The sequence below is a fragment of the Macaca nemestrina genome, chromosome 3 (genome assembly GCF_043159975.1).
Source record: "Macaca nemestrina isolate mMacNem1 chromosome 3, mMacNem.hap1, whole genome shotgun sequence".
NCBI lineage: Eukaryota > Metazoa > Chordata > Mammalia > Primates > Cercopithecidae > Macaca > Macaca nemestrina.
In genome coordinates, this window is record NC_092127.1 from 134,138,715 (window position 1) to 134,163,089 (window position 24,375).

General features: G+C 35.7%; 1 protein-coding gene across 7 annotated transcripts in view; it reads left to right on the plus strand.

Annotated features, from left to right (window-relative positions):
- Positions 1 to 24,375, plus strand: part of LOC105477324 (solute carrier family 4 member 4) — a 504,202-nt gene that overhangs the window by 414,174 nt on the left and 65,653 nt on the right. For all 7 annotated transcript variants that reach the window (XM_011733788.3, XM_011733790.3, XM_011733791.3 and 4 more), the window contains 2 exons: positions 864 to 934; positions 11,350 to 11,541. In XM_011733788.3, the coding sequence (XP_011732090.1) occupies positions 864 to 934; positions 11,350 to 11,541 (263 nt within the window). The remainder of the gene's footprint in view (positions 1 to 863; positions 935 to 11,349; positions 11,542 to 24,375) is intronic.

The window sequence follows — 24,375 nt, forward strand, 5'->3', positions numbered from 1 at the left end:
AAAAACCCTGATGTGTTGTTTTATATTTCTATAAATTAGGAATATGCTCTAATAGTTTATTTTATAATACCTAAAGCTTCACAAAATAGGAAAAAGGCTTATCTGATAAAGAAAAAATATTTTACTTATAGAATACTTTTTAAATACTATGTTTTAATTTTCAGACACATAAAATTTTAAAAATGGAACAAAAGATTTCCAAGAGGAAGGTTGGTTTAATACATTAGGTTATTCTTCAAGTGCCATCTTAAACCTATAAATGATGCCAAATTGTATGAAAATAATTTTTAAAATTAGATTAAATATTCATCTCCATTATATTTATATTATTTAGTACTTTATTTCGTTTTCACACATGTTAAAAAGATAACCGTTCTCATACACTGTCGAAATTTCCCAAAACTATAAATTATTTAAGTCTTAATTAGTAAAGCTTCAATATGGGAGATTTTCCTGTGCATTCTGAAGCCAGTGATTAACTTAATCAATTATGAACAGCCCTTGTTCCACTAGACAAAATATATTGAGTACCTTGTAGTATCAGGGAAGTTTCATTTATCTTTTTTCTTGAAACCTGAAACAAATTTTAATACCGTCTCTTTGAATTATTCATCATCATTTCTTATCAGATTAGAGCACAGCAGCTGTGTCCAAAATGTGTCCACAGCAGATGTGTCCAAATCTTTGTTTTATCTACGTGAAAGGTGAACACATTTAAAATAAATAAAAATTCATTGTGCTCTTATGTTGTTATTAAAGACATTTTTACTGCCTAGTCCTGCTTTTAAAAATATCTAATTACGTATTTAAGGTCTTTTTCTGTTTTTGTTTTATAGTATAAAATAATTGTCTTTTGCTTACAGCTAATATCTCAATATCTAATGACACCACACTGGCCCCAGAGTATTCGCCAACTATTTCTTCTACTGACATGGTAAGTGACTTACTATTTTAAAATACCTTCACACTGACTGCATATTGTATACTTGTTTATAATACTTATAATATATGATGTCTTCTACCATTCAGCAATTCTGGCATCAACACTTATGTAATAATTATTGACAGTGGAGGGATAGGAAAAAAAAACCACTTTCCTTTGCTCTAGTCAGCACTTTTTTTTTTTTTTTTTGCCTTAAAAAAAGCTGAAGCCAATATTTACTTCTATAACACGCTTTTTAAAACTTCTTAGGAATTTAACTGCCACATCACGTTAATTGTAACCTCGAAATATTTTCACAAGGGAAAATGTGAGAAGTTGGAAAATGAGAGCACAGTATCCTCTCTCTGTTTCTCGTATGGTTAAGAATTCTTACTAACCAAATGGTGCTGTGTTCTCTTCACTAAGAGTGATTGTAGCAGGACCTTTCCCCTGTCACTTAGAAAGGACTGTGCCTCTGTCACATGATATCCTTTCCCATGGCTTGTAACCAAGGATCTTTAGGAGACTGGAACTAAGCTTTAAAAATGAGCTGTTTTGCATGGAAGGTCACACACTGGAAGGAGGCTTTTGTGTTGGAGAAAAAGGGGAAAGTGCTGTTTCAGACTTCCAATTGTGCGCCTTCTATGCTGAACATGGAATCTTACCAAAGAATATCAATCTTTCAGTTATAAAGACAGAAGCCATAATACCTTGTATTGATAGAGTGCCCATCTCTCAGGAGACCCGGACATTTCTACAGATATTATGTAGTGAGTGCCCTAACATCCCTTTCAAAGATGATGTTTTGTATCTTTCCTGGGCAACTCTCATGTGACCCTCTTTTTTGTTTTTATATTCTGTGGCTCTCTTGATTGCTTTTTTTGCTGTTAAAGTCTTCTCTGGCTTTCCTCAAACCTTACCTCTCTATTTCTTCCATGTTTGATACTGTGTGTGTGAAAAAGTATGTGTATATGTTTTACCCCATGTATACAGAAAGAAGTTCAGCTTTCAGTCTTTCAGCTGGTCAGCCTATTGCCTAAAAGGTCTTGCCTAAATACAGGGAAAACTACCTCCTTCTAGATTTGAAAGAATTTTATTCACAATTCTTCTAGTAAAAATATAATTAATAAACTATAATTTAATAATATATATTTTAATTAAGATATAGTTAATAAAATATAATTAATAAAAACATAAGTTAATTTGTAATAAATATTAATGAAACACTGACTTCCACTGACTTAAAAAAAGAAATTATCTAACTTAATTCTTTTTGTAACTAATCAAGGGAATCATTAAAATTAATGAACTTTTAAGCCCTGTCTTTGGGCAAGTCCTGGCAGAGACTCCAGTAATTGATATGTACTAAAACAAAATGTTACAATAAGGTTCATGAAAAAAATGGAAGTTCTGATTGACTTCTAGTATGACTATGATAGAGACATAGAGGCATAATATCATTTCAACTTAGCTACTATTTATAGAGCACCTACTAGAGACCACATATGTTACACATATTCTCATCATTATAGACCTTAATATGTGCTATCACCATCAACATACACTACCAGGGTTAATTACTTCTATTTTATACATGAGAGAAACTGAAGCTTCAGAGGGTAAATCACCTTTCTTGCTTTAGGTCACATAGCCATGTATTCGTAGAACAAAGATTTGAACTGAAGTCTGGGTGGTTCCTAGACTGGTGCCATTTCTAGAATGCCATGATGCTTCAGTGTACACAAATGGCAATGTTTACCCTTCCAGTTCCTGTAGATGCCCCATATTCCAGGGCAGCAATCCCTTCGTGTGCATCAATTGCGTACCTTAATTAAAATGTGAAAGAAGTTAGGGGAAAAAGTGTGTGTGTGTGTGTGTGTGTGTATGTGGTCATGAAGGCCAACTTTTATCCTTCGTTTATCCTTTTTCATTTATATCAATACCTATATTTATATGTTGTGTATACGCACACATGTGCACACACATGGTAAATAACTCAGAAATGAGTTTTAAACAAATATGATTTATTACCATCAATCATAATGATCAATTATTGAGGTACCTACTAGGTGCCAGACTCTTCACAGTAATTGTCTATAATTCTCACAATCACTTGGTGAGTTATTAGATGTTACCTCTATTTTATAGATGAAACAGAGACTTAGAAAAGTTAACTGACCTTCCAAAGACCATATTACAAGTATATGGTAAAAGGAGGATTTGAACTCAGGGTTTTCTGGCTCTAGAATCTGCCTTGTTTCTATTCTTTCAGGGAGCAGCATAGTGTTTCAGGTAGAGGAACTTATAGATAGTGAGTTCTTGTGTCAGACTGCTTGGTTTCAGGTACTGGGCTCAACGACTTAACAGGCTGTGGAACCGTCTCAGTTGCCCATTTGCAACATTGGGATGGTAATAGTACTTATCTCAAAGGTACTGTAAGTGTCAACTTCATAGATAGGCAGAACTTAGCATAGTGGATGGCATGTAGTCATCTCTCAGTCAGTGTTAGGTATTGTTACTGTCCTTTCTAGGTATTATCATTTGATTAGGTCCTGCCGGCTCCATAACTCAGAAGTCTAATGGAGAGAGAAAATTGGGAATGCCATCTTCTGAGAGGCTACTGCGTCCTCTGTCTGCTTGGTCATGCTAGCTGGCTCTCTTATCCTGAACCTTTCCTAGGACACACAGTCATCAGGACTTAATTTTCCTTTTTTCATTTCAGCCATAATTAGATTGTGAGAGAAGGTACAGGAAAAGTGACATGCATCCCCTGGAGCCAGCAAGGCTTGCTCTCACAGGCCCTCAGTACATCTGTCAGAGGAAGGAAGGTCTTCTCCCTTCAGCTTCACTAGCATGAAGACAAGCTTTCTTTTTCATGGTGGTAGGGATGTGTTTCAGGGGAAAGAGCAGGAGAGAGGGGTATTAGAGTGTTTAGGATTAGAACTCTAGGATAACTATGTCTCAAGATAAAAAGGCAGGTTTTAAATTTTCCATTTATTGTTGGAATGGTGTCTTTATTTCTTCTTGCTTTCTCCAGATTTTCTATCGATTTCTTACTGGGTATATCCCTTCAACTTGCAAACCAGATTCCTTAAAAGATTCCTGTAAACCTTTAAAACTAGACACAGCTTGTTCACACTGTATCTAGATAATGAGCATTAATACCTGTTGGCTTACAGTTTCCAGCTCTCTGAGTGAGACACCAGATTTCAAAATTGAATGTCAGTTTCTTCTGAGGAGGTGATTGAAAGGATCAGTTAGTATTTTGTTTTTCACATCAGATTCCTTGTTTGTTTGTTTTTTTAATTGAGGCATACTTTAAAATACACAGTTTTGAAGTATTCATTGAAATGAGTTTTGATGGTTATAACCACCATCCATACAAGATACAGAACATTTCCATCATACCAGAAGGTCCCATGGACTGCTGTATTTTTCTTGATACCCCAGTTTTCTTTTTGGGGGATCTTTCTTTGCCCAAATACTCTGCCCCTCACCTTCAGAAGGCAGATACCTGAGCCCTTTCCAAAGTGGTTGAATGCCTCAGAGAGGTTTCTCTCAGCTCTGCTTCTCTGTCTCCCATCTTAAGAAAGTGGCTTCCTTAAGCTTAAGAGAGGCTCCATGTATCTAAGGCGGAACTCTTTTAGCTTTCCTGTGCAACCTCCAGTCTTACGTGTATTACCCGTGCACTTGGCAAAGACCATGAGAAAGTTTGGTGAGTGGGTGCAGACTTGATCTATGCCTAGGACTCCTGAATTCTGCTCTGTCACCCAAGTCTACATGTAGCCATTAAAAATTCATTAATAGAAAAATTAGTTGGGCATGATGGCCCACACCTGTAGGGATATAGTGAGCTATATCATGCCACTGCACACCAGACTGAGCAACAGTGAGACTATGTATTAATATCTTAAAAATAAATAAATAATAAAATAAAAAATAATTTTTTAAAAACAATTAAATGTTTGACTTCTTTCCGCATCTTAATGGTGAGTTTTTTAAAACTGTGATTTTTATAGGGTATCTTGCTTCCTTGGTTGTTAGGATGGGAGTGATGGCCTCTTATAATTTTCTATAATCCTAATCACAAGCAAAACAACTAATTCATCTTGATATCTTATAATGGTACAGACAACTGTAACTCAAATGCATGCTGTAGGGGATAAGGTAAGACTTCAGATTACTGCAAATCTGGCTCACCACTTTGGGGGAAAAAGTCTAAATAAGTACATCAACAAGTTAACCTTGAGGCTTTTATTAGTGGTATCACTGTCATTTATATTTTTAAAAGCACATATTTTATCAGTTGGTACTCAAAAGGGGTACAGCAGGTCCTCAGATAACACCGTTTCATTATAACGTTGATGAAAAAAGAGAAATCGATTCTCGTGCTACTGCCTGTGTGGAGTTTGCATGTTCTCCTCATGTCTGCATGGGTTTCCACTAGGCACTCTGGTTTCCTTCCACATCCCAAACACATGCATATTAGGTTCACTGGCATGTCTTAATTTCCCGGTCAGACTGAGTGTGGGTGTGTGTGTGAGGGCACCCTGTGATGGGATAGTGTCCTGTCTAGGGATAGTTTCTGCTTTGCACCCTGAGCTGCCGGGATAGGCTCTGGCCACTCACAACCCTGACCTCGAATGATAATAATTACCTTAGTTATTTTTATTAATCTTTCTTAAATGTATGTATAGCTCACATTTATTTTAACATTTAATATTAGAAACGTTTTGATCCTTATTTTGAAGTTTGGTGATGTTTTTGTGACCAGGAATATGCCATAGGGACTTAACTCTTGTTTATAGTGATTAGCCTATGGTAAAATTGGTGCAGTTAAACATCATTTTGCTTCAAGTTGCAGTTTCCATGAAACTATTGATGACTTTGAGGATCTACTGTAATACAGAACCTTTAATTATTATTTTTATTATTATTACTTATTATACTACCCAGAGATACTGTTAATCATGGGACTAAGAACCTTCATGATTATTCTAGGAATTAACATTCATTTAATGGAAATGAAATGTCATATTAATCTTCCTGTGCAAAGCATCCTTGTGATTTTCTCCCACCGAGAAAGTCAAGTGTAAAAACCATTCTGTCCTTAAATCTCCTTGAAGATTACACGTTCCTACTTTTAAAAGTATTATGGAAAATTTTAAATGTGCACTAAAATAGAATAATGCAGTAAAGCCTCATATACACATCACCTAGTCTCGATGGCTTTGAACATTTTGTTCATCCTGTCTCATATATCCCCCACTTTTTCCTTTAGGGAGGATGCTGTGGTCTTTTAAATTTTAAAATAAATCCTTTAGTATGCACTCTTTAAGAATTGTGAGCAGATCCACTCAGTATAACAGGATAATTCACTTGAAAAAGATATTTCAAAAAATAGATTGAAATCCCTTTTCATGAGATTTACTGCAGTTAAGATCCTCAGCAACTTGATCTCATTTTCTTTAAACCTTTTCCCCCAGTACTCATTTACCTAAACAATCTGCTTAACGCATCTGGTCTATTCACTGTTAGATCCTCCACAAAGGTGAGAATTCAGTAAGTCTTTAAAACGGAATGAAGCATTATATGTCCCCATATCAGCATCTTTGCTTATGATGTCTCTCTCTCTCTAATACTTTATCTCTTTTTTTGCTGCCAATGCAGAAAGAAATACACATCTAAAGTTTGTCACTTTTATTCCCTTTTGTTACAGTTTCGCTGTCCTTCTACTGTTGCTCCTGCTGCCTTTTGAATATGAGAGTTCTGCAAAAACCCTTTTAGGGCTTAGTTTAAGTTTTGTTTTGTTTTTTTCTGTACTCAAGATGATTATTCCCTCTTCTGATTATCTGATCTTCATACCGCTCATTTAGAGACTTTCCTTTACTGGCTTATATTATTAGTTAATATTTAAGTTAAATGCTTTATTTCTCTAGGGAAAGTTTTAAAAGTTGCTGTTTTATTTCTCTGTATCGGTTACATTAGTTCTTTCATGCACTTAGGTACCAGTGTATTTTCTGTTTTCTTGTGGCCACATTTTTCTATTTTCTAGATGTGACTCTTACTCAAAATATTCTATATCTCATTGAAATAGTGTTGCCATATTTAGCAAACAAAAATAAAGCGTGCCCAGTTACAGATGAATTTTAAATAAATATTGAATAATTTTTAGTATAAATATGTCCTAAATGTTACATATGAAGCACTTATACTGAAAATACTATTTGTTGTTTACCTGAAATTCAAATGTAACTGGGCATCCTACATTTTACCCAGCAACTCTGAATTGAAAGTTTATTTTAATTTAATTTTGTCCTCCAGATAAAAAGAGTAGATAAATTGGTAGATATCTTCCTTGAACATGTCATATATTCCAGATGTGATGAGAGATTTCATTTGTTCAATCAACAGTGATTTCTTCGGTACCTAATGTATACCAAATGGAATTCTGCTAGTGTCTTGCTCTGCTCTTTTCTTTTCTTTTCTTTTCTTTTTTTTTCTTATTGATGCACAGTCCCTTTGGTCCTCAGGCACTATACCTTTATGATGTTTAGCTTTTATCCATCCTCAGTCCAAACAGTTACTAAGTCCTGGTTCATTTCTCTCTCTCTCTCTCTCTCTGCTTTCTCCGCTCTTGCATTTCCCATCAATCTCTTTTCCTTTTCATCCCCATAACCAGATTATTTCTCATCCACTACAAACACCTCAAAAGTTTTTGCCAACCCCAAAGAACTTGTCTTAACCTTGCTATTTGCATATTCTAACCTATTCTTTTGTTACTGTATAATTCTTGAAAAAATAGTCTGTAATTGCTGTTGCAATTTTTTCACTCCCACACATTTCTCAGCTTATTGTACTTCTTTTACCCATCACTCTGATGACTTTTTCATAGTGTTTTGTGGTATCTTCACTTCCATTGTGGATACCCTAGATGTTTGACTCTCTTTTTTTCCTGCACATTTTTCCCTTGTAGTTTTATTGTCTTACTACTACAATGATCAGCTCTTTCCTGATGACTCCTAAGTAGATGTCTCTAAACTTGACATCTCTCCTAGATTCAGGTCTCAGACCCATTAGATATTTCTCTGAATATGTTCAAACTTACAACAGTGATTAGTGAGGAAGCTACAATATAATTGTAACAAAACATTACAAGCATCATAAGGAAAACAGATAATGTGCTAAAAGAATCCTAACAGCCAGAAAGGACTTCTGAGATTATGTTCCCATTTGTCTTGTTCTTTGTTTTCTTCAGAGACAGGATCTTGCTCTGCTGCCCAGGCTGGCATATAGCAGCACAATCATAGCTCACTGTAACATCAAACTCCTGGGCTCAAGTGATCCTCCTGCTTCAGTCTCCAGAGTAGCTAGGACCACAGGCATGCACCACTGAGCCTGGCTAATTTAAAAAAAAAAAAATTAATGGAGATGAGGTCTTGCTATGTTGCCCAGGCTAGTCTCAAATTCCTGGTTTCAAGTGATCCTCCTGCCTTGAGCCCCCTAAATGCTGGGATTACAGATGTGAGCCACCATGCCAGAACTGTCTTGTTCTTAAAGTTCTGATTTAACCATTTAAACAGTATGTATAGATTTTTGCATAGGAAATAAAGATCAAAACCATAGAGATGTGGGAATCACTTGTAAGGGCTAGAAGGCAGTAGCAGTGAGATGAGTTAAGGATCTCTTGCATTAAGACCAGAGGAGACAATAGTGGCTTGAACATCGGGGGTAGCAGTGGACATAGGTAAGTTTGTTTGTGAAATGGACCCTACCTGAAGTTTTATGAAATTAGCCTTCACTGACATCGGCTTGTATGGAATAATAACATTGAAATAATACGATAATATAGATGTATTTTCAGTGATATCTAAATAGAATTGTTTATTAGCTAGAGTTTAAGTTTTATGGGAGTAGAAAACTTTGTATTCTGAAATGCCAGATATGCTGAGATATATGCATGCCACCTACCGTTTTTATACTGAAGTCCTTAATGAAAGGTGGTATTTGGAGACTCAGGTTTCTGGATAATGATACAAAGAATCATTTGAGGCTTACAAAATACTGATCATTTGGCATTTTAAGTTGCTGTAAGCAAGAAAATATGTCTGTCATTTCATGTACATCTGTGTAGTCTTCACCTCAACCTGAATCTCTGTAAGAAAATAATAGAACTTCCTGGCAGGATTGCTTTAATGCAACTTATCTGTGGGCAACTCTAGTTATAGAAAAGAATTCTGCTGGTATTAAAATGCTCAAGTAAAATTATGTTAAATTTTTGCTGACTTTAAAACAAAGAAACTTGTTACCTATTATGACTTCTAAACTTTAAATATATGGTGCTATAAACACCCATATGCAGAAATCTCGAAAGCAAAATAAGATATGATTAATCACCTTTCAGAAGCAAAGTTTGATAAAAGCAAGAATGCAGTTCAGCTGTTTACAAGTTGAAGCTTCTATAGGAAAAATATTTCAGGGAAAGATATATATTTTGTTTTTTATTGACTTCTGTAAGCACTTTACCTTTTGAGCTCTATAAAAAATTTAACTCTTTCTGGCCAGAGATTCTTCCTTTATGACTATATTACCCATATCATGAGAATTCATTGAATAGTAAAAGACACTGATGATGTGTTTGGTGTGAAGTAGAACTCTTGTCTGCAAAGGACAGGAGAAATTTATCTTTACACGTTTATTTGCAAGGTGTTTTCAAATAACTCTTCTGATAGCATATGATATATCCATTAGCCCTGGACCTAAGAGGAATAAGTTACGGGTATTTAGAATGTTTCTAAGCTGAGACACCCAGTCCCTTCCACTCAACCACATTGACATCCATTTAGATAGGTATGATTTTGAAAATCTCTCCTCAGGAAAGAGCCAGATTGTCACAGTATGCAAGAAAGTGTTTTGTATAGCAAAAGAAACTTAGTTAAAGGGTATTTAAGAAGATTCAAATATCAGTATAAGGGAGATCTGTGCAGAAATTTTATTAAGCAAGGGGATGAGCAACCAGGAGACTGCTCATCACATAAAATGTTCAGGCAGAGAATGAATGTTCATCTTTCAGGACTATTGAATACTAAGGATGAGAAATCTGATGAAATCATTCAAGTTTCCTCCAAACCCTGATATTTTAGAAAAAGTTTCTTAGGCTTAGAGGCCATTAACTTTTGGTTGACTAATAATTCAAGTAAGTCGGCTGTTATAGAAGCAGATTCAGATATAGGGATTTTGGGTACATGTGACTTTGTTGAGACAGTGGTCTTGATAAAAACAGATTGAGAGGAACAATATAAGACAGGGAAGGAGTTAAACAAGAATGTGGTTTCAGCTGAGTTTCGCTTCAGCCTGATCTCATGGGAGCTCTGGAGCATAAATTGTGCATAGGGTTGCTCTCACCTGGAGACAAAGAGAGTCTAGTTTTAAACCCTGGTTAGTATTGGTCAGTAATCGACTATGAGAAGGCACTACACTGCAGGTGAGGTGGCTCTGAAATGGCTAATGGCAGTTCTCTAGAGAAGACAGCTATGAATTAAGAGCAGCTAGTACTGAGCGCAGCTGGGGGATGGGTGTGCTGGCCCTATCTACTATACTAGCCAAAGGATTCTCCTATGTATTAGAAACAAAAATAGAAACAGAAGTGAGTTGCTAGAGGGAAGCACAGCACTGACTCTGCAACAGCCATTCATGAAAACTGACCATATGTTTGAGGCCATGTAACACGGAGATGAATATTCCATACACAACTACATAGCCTTAAAGGCATCACAGCACATACCAAGAACAGGTGCTCATAATGCTGACCTAGAGTCAAGAAGAAAAAAAATCTATACTTTATTAGAATATGCAATTGAAAAAGCAGGGACCATCCACATTTTTGTAGTTTAATTGCTTAAATCACCAGTCCCTAGTTATTTAGAAAAGAAACGGAGTAGTTGTGAAAGTGCTCAGTGAGTAGTTAACGTATTAAAACTTTTAGAGCGTTAACCATAGGGCCATCAGGTAGACACATAAGAAGCTGTGCCTTACAAAGGTAAGTACTTTTTGAAAAAGAAAAGTGTTTTAGAGAGTCTTACATTTTGAGACTTAGAATATTAATGTGTCTCAGTTTACTCTCAGGAAGGCATGCAGGAAAGAAGTACTTTGTGGTTTCTGTTGAACAAGTGGGCAATTTTAAGGCTGTTGCCCAAACTAGGTAACAAATTGCATTATTCTCATTGTATTTTCAATAATTGCCACCCTCTTGGCCCATCTTATCTGTTATTCCATGAGCAACTCATCAAGTTTCACCCTCCAGTGCCTATTTTCAGACTGTTTTCTAGAAACTTTTAGTATAATTCCTATATAGCTCATCAAGTATCAAAGGCTGCTTTTTATATGTCATTGTTCTCTAGAAAAATTTTAATGTTTTTCTTCTTCAGTACCATAATACTACCTTTGACTGGGCATTTTTGTCGAAGAAGGAGTGTTTGAAACATGGAGGAAACCTCGTGGGGAACAACTGTAATTTTGTTCCTGATATTACACTCATGTCTTTTATCCTCTTCTTGGGAACCTACACCTCTTCCATGGCTCTGAAAAAATTCAAAACTAGTCCTTATTTTCCAACCACAGTAAGTACCTGAGCTTTAAATCATTTTCATTGGATTTACACTGTATCAACAATAATACAACTTTGCAAGGTTAAAAAGGCACCTATAATTCAACGTGTCCGATATAATTTTGTGCATTTTAAAAATTACACTTCAATTTTTGTTCATGTGCATACTTATTAACATAAGTCTAGTCAAGCTTTAGAAAACCTTCCAAGGACTTGCTCACATAATTCTGTCATATATCTCTCATAATTCTGAATGTGATGAAAGGAAAAAAAATGAGATGAATTATATCTAAAAATGCATGAGTGAAGAAAATACCTTTTACATTCATAGTGTTTAAGTACATAATCAAAAACTCTTCATGTTTATCAGGAATTTCCATGTTGTAGAATTTCTTCAGCAGCTGTACGTTTGAGTATTTTAGTACTTGAATTATGGGTTGTGAGAGTAAACTTAAATTGTGTTGTTACACAAGTATTGGTATAAGATATGACTGTCATATGAGCCAAACTTTCCTTTCTGTAATGATGAATGCCATAGTACAGAGAAACAGATAATTAAACTGGGTTATGCAAACATCCTGTCTCCCATTAAAATGCCTGAGTGAGCTTAGTCAAAACTGTGGGTTCATGGAAATACTACAAGAAAAGACTAACATTTAGTTAATGGCATTTTGGTTTTTTGCTTGCAGAATCAAACTAAGATAATCCTTTGCTTTACAGTTCAGTTCTCAGTGTTTAGGACGTCAGTGTTTCTTAGGCAATCTTGATTACACCTGATTTATATCAGTGACTTGCTCTATACAGCTGACATCTCATGAAATAACTCTTCCTGCATTATGTGTAAAAGGAATAGAAGCATTTTAAAATATGAGATGCACTTGATGAAATTCTTTTTTCCAGTTCCTAGGAAATGAAAATATATTTACTTTCACCTAGAAAATTTTTGACTCTCTGATTCTTCTTACAAAATTGAAAGTAAATGGAAGGGTTGATAATGAAATGTCTAGAAGTAGATAACCCAAGGAATGAAAAATTTCCACAAAGTGAAATGTAGGAAGAAGCATTCAACATAGTCTGCTTAACATGGGCATTACAAGCTGGTGATCCACAGGCAGAAAGAATTCAACGCATAGCCATTCTTTGTTTAGCCCACAGTGTGTGTACATACCTGTGCTCTCTCTCTCTCTCTGCCGCTCTCTCTTACTTAAGGCTTTTGGTAGAATCTGTGCTTTGCAAATAGTTACTATTTTCCCAACTCTTTATTGTTTAAGAATTGGCTATTTCACACATTCAGATTAACTGCCTGTTCTTAAAGACACTGGGAAATGTGCTTTCTTGATACACCTCTTCAATTGTATGAGTTTTGTGTAGAACAGATTCCTGGGTAAAAGTCTTTGAGAATAATTTTTTTTTCTCTTGAGGTTTTTCCTTCTTAATTACTAATTTATTGGCATCTTGGGTTTTGTTTGTTTATATTTTTGGCTTATACTTTGTAAATCATCACCACCTGCCAAAGTCTGATATAATTTAAGTATAGTGAGTGGAAAAGTGAAAAATTTGTGAAGCACTTATAAGTCACAATTGGCAAAATAAACTGGTTTCCACCTTGAGATGAATGGAGATCCTTTTCCTAAGTTTTAAAATCTTAATTGATCAACAATAATGTAAACTATATATTTCTGGAGTACAATGTGACATATGTATATGTTGTGGAATGATTAAAGCAAGCTAATTAACATATCCATAATCTCACATACTTATCACTTTTGTGATGAGAACATTTTAAACCTACTCTTTTAGCAAGTTTAAAATATACAACACATTATTATTAGCTATAGTCATTATGCTGTGCAGTGGATCTCAAAGACTTATTCCTCTTGTCTGATACTTTGTACCCTTTGACCAATATTCTCCCATTCCCTGCCTCCAGTAGGCACCATTCTACTATCTACTTATATGAGTTTGATATTTTAGGTTTCACATGTCAGTGAGATCACATTTGTTTGTCATTCTGTTCTTGGCTAATTTCCCTTCACATAAGGTCCTCCAGGTTTATCCAAATTATTGCTAATGACAGAATTTCCTTTGTTTTAAGGCTGGATAGTATTCCATTGTTTATGTGTGCCACATTTTCTTTATTCATCTGTTGATGAACACTTAGGTTGATTCCATATCTTGGCTATTGTGAATAATGCTACAAAGTACATGAGAGTATTTATATCTCTTTGAGATCATAATTTCATTTCTTTTGGATATATACACAGAAGTAGGGTTGCTGGATCCTACAGTAGTTCTGGTTTTTATTTTTGGGGGAAAGTTCCATAATGTTTTCTGCAATGACTGTTCTAATTTTCATTCCCACCAACAGTGTACAAGGGTTACCTTTTCTCCACAAAATCACCAACACTTACCTTTTGTCTTTTTGATAATAACCATCCCAACAGGTGTGAGGTCATATCTCATTGTGGATTTAATTTGTAGTTCCTTGATACTTAATGATGTTGAGCATTTTTTCATATTTTTTTGGCCATTTATGTGTCGTCTTTTGTAAAAACATCTATTCAGGTCCTCTGTCTATTTATTAGGTGAGTTTTTTGTTTTCTTATTATGGAGTTGTTTGAGTTCCTTATATATTTTGGTTATTAACCCCTTATTGGATGTATGGTTTGCAAATATATTCTCCCATTCCGCAGATTCTCTCTTCACTCTGTTGATTATTTTCTTCGCTGTTCAGTTTTAGTTTGATGCAATCCTGTTTGTCTCTGTTTGCTTTTGTTGTCAAAAAATAACCTTATGTTGAAGTGTAATGTTAGGTTATTTGATGTTAACAATAATCTTTGCCCAGACTAATGTCATGGAGCTTTTCCTTTAAGTTTTCTTTTAATAGTTTTACAGTTTCAGGTCTTATATTTAAGTCTTTAATCCCTGGCTATTTTCTTTTTTTGTATTTTTAGTAGAGATGGGGTTTCACCATCTTGGCCAGGCTGGTCTTGAACTCCTGACCTTGTGATCCACTCACCTTGGCCTCCCAAAGTGCAGGGGTTACAGGTGTGAGTCATCCTGCCTGGCCTTAATCCATTTTGAACTGATTGTTGTATATGGTATGAGATGAAGGTCTAATTTCATTCTTCTGCATTTGGATATCTAGTTCTCCTAGCAACATTTATTGAAGAGAGAGCTGTTACCCCATTGTGTGTTCTTGGCATCTTTGTTGAAAATCAGTTGGCCACAAATGCATGGATTTATTCCTAGACTCTATTCTATCCCATTGGTCTACATGTCTGTTTTTCTACCACTACCATGCTGTTTTGATTGCTGGAGTTTTGTAGTAGATTTTAAAATAAGGTACTGTGATACTTCCAGCTTTCTTCTTTTTGCTCAAGATTGGTTTGGCTATTTGGGGTCTTTTGTGATTTGATACAAATTTTAGGATTACTTTTTCTATTTCTGTAAAACATATCATTGGAATTTGGATAGGGTTTGCTTTGAATCAGTAGATTGCTTTGGTAGTATGGACTTTTTAATAATAACAATTCTTCAAATTCATGAATACAGGATATCTTTCCATTTACTCCTGTCTTCTTCAATATCTTTCATCAATTCTTTATAATTTTCAAAGCATAGCACATTCACCTCCCTGGTTAAATTTATTCTTAAGTATTTTATTCTTTTGTAGCTATTGTAAGTGGGATTGTGATTTTTTTTTTTCAGATAGGTTGTTGTTGGTCTATAGAAACACTGCTGAATTGTATGTTGATTTTATATTCTGCAACTTTACTGAATTTTTTTATTACTTCTAAAATATTTTTTGGTGGAGTCTTTATGTAAGATCATATTGTCTGCTAACAGAGACAATTTAACTTCTTCTTTCCTTCCTTTCATAGGTTGTATGTGTCTAGGAATTTACCCATTTCTTCTTGGTTATTTAGTTTGTTGTTGTATAATTGTTCATAAATATCTCTTAGAGTTTTTTTTTTATTTCCTTGTTATCAGGTGTAATGTCTCTTTTTAATCACTGACTTTATTTATTTCAGTCTTCTTTTTTTTTAGCCTAGCTATTGGGTTGTTGGTTTTGCTTATCATTATTTATTTATTTATATTTTTAATTTAATTAATTAATTAATTAATTATTTTGTGTGTGTGTTTGAGATGGAGTCTCTCTCTGTCACCCAGGCTGGAGCGCAGTGGCACCATCTCAGCTCACTGCAACCTCTGCCTCCCAGGTTCAAATGATTCTCCTGCCTCAGTCTCCCAGGTAGCTGGGACTACAGGGGCATGCCACCACACCTGGCTAATTTTTTGTATTTTTAGTAATGATGGGGTTTTACCATATTAGCCAGATGGTCTCGATCTCCTGACCTCGTGTTGCCCCCGCCTTGGCCTCTCAAAGTGCTGGGATTACAGGCGTGAGCCACCACGCCCAGTCTATTTTATTTAATTTTTGAGATGGAGTCTTGCTCTGTTGCCCAGGCTAGAGAGCAGTGGTGCCATCTCAGCTCACTGTAACCTCAGCCTCCTGGGTTCAAGGGATTCTCGTGCCTCAGCCTCCTGAGTAACTGGTATTACAGGCGTGTGCCACCGCACCCAACTAATTTTTATATTTTTTGTGGAGACGGGGTTTCGCCATGTTGAACAGACTTATCTTGAACTCTTGACCTCAAGTGATCCACCTGCCTCGGCCTCCCACAGTGCTAGGATTACTGGTGTGAGCCACTGCACCCTGGCTGATTTTGTTTATCTTTAAAGAAACCCCAATTTTTAGTTTTGTTGATTTTTTTTATTTGTCTTAGTCTTTCTTCTTTGAGTTTTATTATTTCCTTCTTTCTGACAGTTTTGAGTTTAGTTTGTTTTTGTCTTTCTAGCTCCTTGACATGTTTCCTTAGGCTGTTTATTAGAAATCTTCTTTTGATGTAGTCATTTATTGCTATAAATTTAACTCTTAGAACTGCTTTTGTTGTGTCCCATGGGTTTTGGTATGATGTATATCCATTCTCATTTTCCCAAATTTATTAATTTTATTTTTAATTTGTTCACTTACGCATTGGTTATTTAGTAGCATACATATTCAGGAGCATAAACTTCCATGTGTTTGTAAAGGTTTCAAAGTTTTCCTTATTGTTAATTTATAATTTTATATCATTGTGGTCAGAAAAGATACTTGATATGATCTCTGTTTTCTTAAATTTTCTAAGACTAGTTTTGTAGCCTAGCATATGATCTATCCTGGAGAATGTTACATATGCAATTGAGAAGAATGTGTATTCTGTAGCAGTTGGATGGAATATTCTGCAAAGGTCTGTTAGGTCCATTTGATGTATGGTGCAACTGAAGTCCAATGTTCCTTGTTGATTTTCTGTATAGATGATCTGTCCGTTGTTGAAAATGGGGTATTAAAATTTACTATTATTGTATTGTCTTCTGTTTCTCCCTTTAGATCTAATAATAATATTTGCTTTATATATTTGGGTACTCTGTGATTAGGTGCATATAGATTTATAATTGTTTTATCTTCTTGTTGAATCGATTCTTTTATTATTATATAATGATCTTCTATGCCACTTTTTACAGTTTTTGACTTAAAATATATTTTATATGGATACCTCTACTCACTTTTGGTTTCCATTTGCATGCAGTATTTTTTTCCATCCTTTCATTTTCAGTCTGTTTGTCCTTAATAGTGAGGGGAACTCTAGTAGGCAAACTATAGTTTGGTCTTTTTTTTTTTTTTTTCATCCATTCATTCCCTTTGTATCTTTTCAATGGAGAACTTAAGTCATTTACATTCAAGGTTTTTATTGATAACTAAGGACTTACTCCTATCATTTTGTTAATTGTACTTTGATTATTTTAATATCCTTTGTTCCTTTCTTCCTCTCTTGTTGTTTACCTCTGTGGTTTGGTGTTAAGCTTTGTTTCTTTTCCCTTTCTCATGTGTTTATCTGCTGTAATTTCTGTCTTTGTGGTTGCCATGGGGCTAACATAATGAGTCTTGTAATTATAATACTCTATTTTAAGCTGATAACAACTTAACTTTGGTCACGTTAAAATACTTTAGACTTTTTTGCTCCCTCCCACAGTTTATATGTTTGTTACCTTTATTTACTTTCTTATCTACTGTGTGTTTCTTAGTCGCTAATTATGGCTTTTCTTGTTTTTCACCATTTTAAGTTTAACCTTTCATGCTAGAGATTGAAAGATTTATGTAGCACCATTAAAATTCTGCATTTGATTATGAATTTACCTCTACTGGTGAGTTTTGTATTTTCATGATTCATAAATATGACCCTTTTGTTTACAGTTGTAGCTCTTAAGCACTTTTTATAAGGCTGATCTAGCAATAATGAATTCCCTCAGCTTTTGCTTGTCTGGAAGGATCTTTATTATAGCTTTGCTGGATGTGGTATTGGCTAACAGTTGGTTTTTGTTTCCATGCTTTGAATATATTATCCCTTCTTTCCTGACTGGCAAGATTTCTGCTTGTCATCTAATAAAGATTCTCTTATATGTGACTTGATGCTTTTCTCTTGCAGCTTATAGAATTCTTTTTTGTGTCTTTAGCTTTTGACAGTTTGAGTATTAACATGCCTTGGAGAACATCGTTTAGGGCTCAGTCCAGTTGGGAACTTTTGAGCTTCTTGGATCAGGATGTTCATATTTCTCCCAAGACCTTGAAGTTTTCAGTCATTATTTTTGTTTAATAGGTTTTCTGTTATTTTATTTGTCTCTTCTCTCACTTTCACACATATAATGCAAAGATTTATTTACTTAATTCTTATTTATTTTTTCCTCTGACTTGACTGGGTTAATTCAAAAGATGTCTTCAAGTTCAGGAACTCTTTCATCTTCTTGATCTAGTCTGTTCTTGATGCTCTCATTTGTACTTTTTTATTTCTTTCACTGAATTCTTCATCTCCAAGATTTCCATTTGATTCTTTCTTATTATATCTTTCACTTTTTTGAATTTTTCATTCAGATCATGAATTATTTTTCCAGATTCACTGAATTGTTTGTATTTTATGGTATTTCTCTGAGTTTCTTTAAGATTATTATTTTGAATATATTTTGATCTATTTTATAAATATTCTTTTTTTGGACCTCCCACTGAAGACTGTGTTTCATGGGGGGGGGTGTTATTATTATTTTTCTTTTTCATCTTTGCTTTTTTGGTATTTTTAAAATATCCAACCTTTATTTTAATTCAGGGTACATGTGCAGGATGTGCAGGTTTGTTACATAGGTAAATTTGTGCTGTGGTGGTTTGCCACACAGATCATTCCATCACCCAAGTATTAAGCCCAGCATCCACTAGCTTTTCTTCCTGATTCTCTCCCTCTTCCCACCTCCCCCTCCCAACAGACCCCAGACTGTGTTGTTTTTCTGAATGTATGTGTATGTTCTCATCATTTCACTCACACTTATAAGTGAGAACATGTGGTATTTGGTTTTCTGTTCCTGCATTAGTTTGCTAAGGATAAATTGCCCCTAGCTCCATCCATGTCCCTTTTTGTAGTTGCATAGTATTTCATGTTGTATATGTACCACGTTGTCTTTATCCAGTCTATCACTGATGGGCTTTTAGGTTGTTTCCATGCCTTTGATATTGTGAATAGTGCTGCAATGAATATATGTATGCATGTGTCTTTATAATTGAGCAATTTATATTCCTTTGGGTATATATACCCAAAGGATATATACCCAAAGGCTTTTGCTCCACAACCTTGCCAGCATCTGTTATTTTTTGACTTTTTAATAATAGCCATTCTACTGGTGTGAGACAGTATCTCATTGCAGTTTTGATTTGCATTTCTGTAATGATTAGTGATGTTGAGGGTTTTTTTCTTCATATGTGTGCTGGCCACATGTATGTCTTGTTTTGAGAAGTAAGTGTCTTTTCATGTCCTTTGCCCACTTTTTAATGGGATTTTTTGTTTTTTTCTTGTAAATTTGTTTAAGTACCTTATAGATGCTGGATATTAGACCTTTGTCAGATACGCAGTTTGCAAAAATTTTCTTCCACTCTGTAGGTTGGCTGTTTACAATGATGACCGTTTCTTTGGCTGTGCGGAAACTTTTTAGTTTAATTAGATTCTGTTTGTTAATTTTTGCTTTTGTTGCAATTGCTTTTGGCGTCTTCATCATGAAATCTTTTCCCATGCCTATGTCCTGAATGGTATTGCCTAGATTTTCTTCTAGGGTTTTTATGGTTTTGGGTTTTACAATTAAGTATTTAATCCATCTTGAGTTAATTTTTGTATATGGTGTAAGGAAGAGGTCAAGTTTCAATTTTCTACAAACAGCTACCCAGTTCTCTTGGCACTATTTATTAAATAGGGAATTCTTTCCCCATTGTTTGTTTCTGTCAGGTTTGTCAAAGATCAAATGGTTGTAGGTGTGTGGTCTTATTTCTTGATTTTCTATTCGGTTTCTTTGGTTTATATGTCTGTGTTTGTACCAGTACCATGCTGTTTGGTTTCTGTAGCCCTGTAGTTTGAAGTCAGGTAGCATGATGCCTCCAGTATTGTTCCTTTTGCTTAGGATTGCCTTGGCTATTTGTGCTCTTTTTTGGTTTCATATGAATTAAAATAGTTTTTTCTTATTCTGTGAATAATATGAATAGCATTTTACTTGGAATAGCATTGGCTCTTCAAATTGCTTTGGGCAGTATGGCCATTTTAACATTTTAACATATTGATTCTTCCTATTCATGAGCATGGAATGCTTTTCCATTTGTTTGTGTCATCTCTGATAACCTTGAGTGGTGGTTTGTAGTTCTCGTTGAAGAGGTCCTTCACTTCCGTCATTAACTGTATTCTTAGGTATTTTATTCTTTTTGTGCCAGTTGTGAATGGGAGTTCATTTGTGATTTGAGTTTTGACTTGCCTGTTGTTGGTTTAAAGTAATGCTAGTGAGTTTTGCACATTGATTTAGTATCCTGAGACTTTGCTGAAGTTGCTTAGCAGCCCAAGAACCTTTGTTGCTGAGTTGATGGGGTTTTCTAGATATAGTTTGATGTAATCTGCAAACTAGGTAGTTTGACTCCCAGTTTGGAAAACGCATTTCAGGATATCATCCAGGAGAACTTTCCCAACCTAGCTAGACAGGCCAATATTCAAATTTTGGAAACACAGAGAACCTTGGCAGGATACTTCACAAGAAGATCATCCTCAAGAGACGTAATCATCAGATTCTCCAAGACTGAAATGAAAGAAAAAATGTTTAGGGTAGCTAGAGAGAAAGGCTAGATCACCTACAAAGGGAATCCCATGAGACCAACAGTGGGGCTCTCGGTGGAAATCCTATAAGCCAGAAGAGATTGGGGGCCAATATTTAACATTCTTAATGAAAATAAAATTGAACCTAGGATTTCATATCTTGGCAACCTAAGCTTCATAAGCAAAGGAGAAATCAAATTATTTTCAGACAAGCAAAAACAAGGAAATTCATTATGACCATACCTGCTTTACAAGAGCTCTTGAAGGAAGCACTAAATATGGAAAGGAAAAACCATTACCAGCCACTACAAAAACACACTGAAGTACACAGACCAGTGACACCATAAGGTGTCACTGAGAAAATCAAGAGCAAATAAACAAGTCTGCAAAATAACCAGCTAATATCAGGATGACAGGATCAAATCCATACATAACAATTCTAACCTTACATGTAAATGGGCTAAATGCCCCAATTAAAAGACACAGAGTGGAAAGCTGCATAACGAACCAAGACTCATTTGTATTCTGTCTTCAAGAGACCAATCTCACGTGCAAAGACACACGTAGGCTTAAAATAAAAGGATGGAGGAAAATTTACCGAACAAATGGAAAACAGAAAAAAAAAGCATGGGTTGCAATCCTAGTTTCTGACAAAACAGACTTCAAACCAGCAAAGATGGAAAAAGACAAAGGGTATTACATAATGATAAAGGGTTCAATTCAACAAGAAGAGCTAATTGTCCTAAATAGAAATGCATCCAATAAGAAAGCACCAAGATCTATAAAGCAAGTTCTTAGAGACCTTCAAAGCAACTTAGACTCCCACACAATAATGGTGCAAGATTTTAATACCCCACTGACAATATTAGACATATCATCAAGATAGAAAAGTAACAAAGGTATTCAAGACCTGAACTCAGCTCTGCATCGGGTAGACTTGATAGATATCTACAGAACTCTGCCTGAAAACAACAGAATATACTTTCTTCTCATCACCACATAGCAGTTTAAAATTGATCACATAATCGGCAGTTAACACTCCTCAGCAGATGCAAAAGAACTGAAATCATAACAAACAGTCTCTGGGACCACAGCATAATCAAATTAGAACTCAGGATTAAGACATTCACTCAATAACCATAAAACTTCGTGGAAATTGAACAACCTGCTCCTGAATGACTTTTGGGTAAATAATGAAATTAAGGCACAAATCAGGAAGTTCTTTGAAACTAATCAGAACAAAGAGACAATGTACCAGAATCACTAGGATGTAGCTAAAACAGTGTTAAGAGGGAACTTTATAGCACTAAAAGCCCACATCAAAAAGCTAGACAGATCTCAAGTTAACAAACTAACATCACAGCTAAAAGAACTGGAAAATCAAGAGCAAATAAACCCAAAAGCTAGCAGAAGACAAGAAATAACCAAGATCAGAGCTGAACTGAATGAGATAGAGACATGAAAAACCCTTCAAAAGATCAATGAATCCAGGAGCTGGTTTTTTGAAAAAATTAGTAAAAGAGATAGGCCACTAGCTAGACTAATAAAGAAGATAAGAGAGAAGACTCAAATAAACACAAGCAGAAATGATAAAGGGGGATATCCCCACTGACCCCACAGAAATACAAGCAACCATTAGAGAATATTATAATGGTGTTTATAATATAAACACCTCTATGCACATACTCTAGGAAATGTAGAACAAATGGATAAATTCCTGGACACATCCACCTTCCCAGGACTGAATCAGGAAGAAGTTGAATCCCTGAACAGACCAATAATGAGTTCTGGAATTGAGGCAGTAGTAAATAGTCCAAAAACCCAAAAAAGACCAGAACCAGATGGATTCACAGCTGACTTCTACCAGATGTACAAAGAAAAGCTGGTATCATTTCTACTGAAACTATTCCATAAATTAAAAGGACGGACTTCTCCCTGATTCACTGTATGAATCCAGCATCATTCTGACACCAAAACCTGGCAGAGATACAACAAAAAATGAGAAGTTTAGCCAGTATGCTTGATGAACCTTGATGCAAAAATCCTCAACAAAATGCTGGCAAACCAAATCCAGCAGCACGTCAAGCTTATCCACCACAATCAAGTAGGCTTCATCTCTGGGATGCAAGGTTGGTTCAACATACACTAATCAAGAAATGTGATTCATCACATAACCAGAACTAAGGAAAAAACCATGTGATTATCTCAATAGATGCAGAAAAGACTTTTGATAAAATTCAGCATTCGTTTATGTTAAAAATTCTCAAACTAGTTATTAAAGGAAGATACTTCAAAATAAGGAGAGCCATGTATGACAAACCCACAGCCAATATTATACTGAATGGGCAAAGTCTGTAAGCATCCTCCTTGAAAACCAGTACAAGACAAGGATGTCATCTCTCACCATTCTTATTCAACATAGTATTGGAAGTTCTGGCCACGGCAATCAGGCAAGAGAAAGAAATAAAGGCTATTCAAATAGGAAGAGTGGAAGTCAAACCAGCCTTTTTGTATTTCTTGTGTCTCTATGTTGATATCTACACATCTAGTGAAATATTAATTTTTTAAAAACTCATGGAGTATCTTTCGTAGAGAGGGATTTTTTTTTTTTTTTTTCTGTAGATGGGTCTTAGGGTTGTCTTTTGGTATAGTATATTGGCTTTGGTTCTGGGTAGGCTCAGTAGCATGGTTGCTATACATTTTCTTCCGCTTAATTTTTGTCAGCAATCTGTGATTGCCTCAGTGGCCTACTTCATGGGCATTTGTAATGGTGGTAGTGTGGTTTTGCTAGGCTCTTTAGAATGCCTGGGCCAGTTTCGGAGCTGGGAACATTTGTGCATGGTGGGCCAGCAGACTGTGTGGCAAGCAATCTGGGGTTTGGGGACCAGCGGTGTCACCAGGTAGCCTCTTGGGTAAGGTGCATGGCAGACTGGCTAGCTATTCAGTGACTTTCCTGCTTTGCAGGTCCACCTGTTCCTCATGGGTGAGGATGCCCCATGGGTTTGAACAGTGGGTTCTCAGTCATACTGTTGGTTCTATGCTTTGTGCACCTGGGATTGTGGCGCTGGAGGCACGTGTGTAAACTTGGTGAAATGAGGGTGAGGCCTCAAGGATGGAGAGAGGCAGCAGCTTCTGGCTCCCAGGACGGGATGCTGTCTAACAGTCCAGTTTAAAGATGGTGTCATGCCATAGCACCTTGCTTGCAGGGTAGAGTATATACAACCTGAGCACCTACTCTGGGGCAATGCAGCAGTGTAAACTTCTAGAAACTCCCTAATCTGGTTTTTGGACCTGTAAGGACTGGGGACTCTCCTGTAGCAAGGACTTCTGGCATCTCTGGTGGCTATGGGGATTTCTGGGGGCCTCCAGTTTATCTTTTTGTCATAATAATAAGTCTTCCCTGATTCTGAGCCAATCCCAGCAAGAAGATAGTGTGACAGAAGCAGAAGGATGCCGTTTCCTTTCTCTATCCTGGGCTTTCACACTCCACAGGGGGTGTGGATCTCTGGATCTCTCCCAACATAATTTCTGTCACTCTAATGTAAATGTAATTATTTATTTGCTATTTTGGTCCCTTTGCGTGGAGTGGATGAGCGCCAGGCAACTCTAGTCGGCCATCTTAATGATGTCTGAAA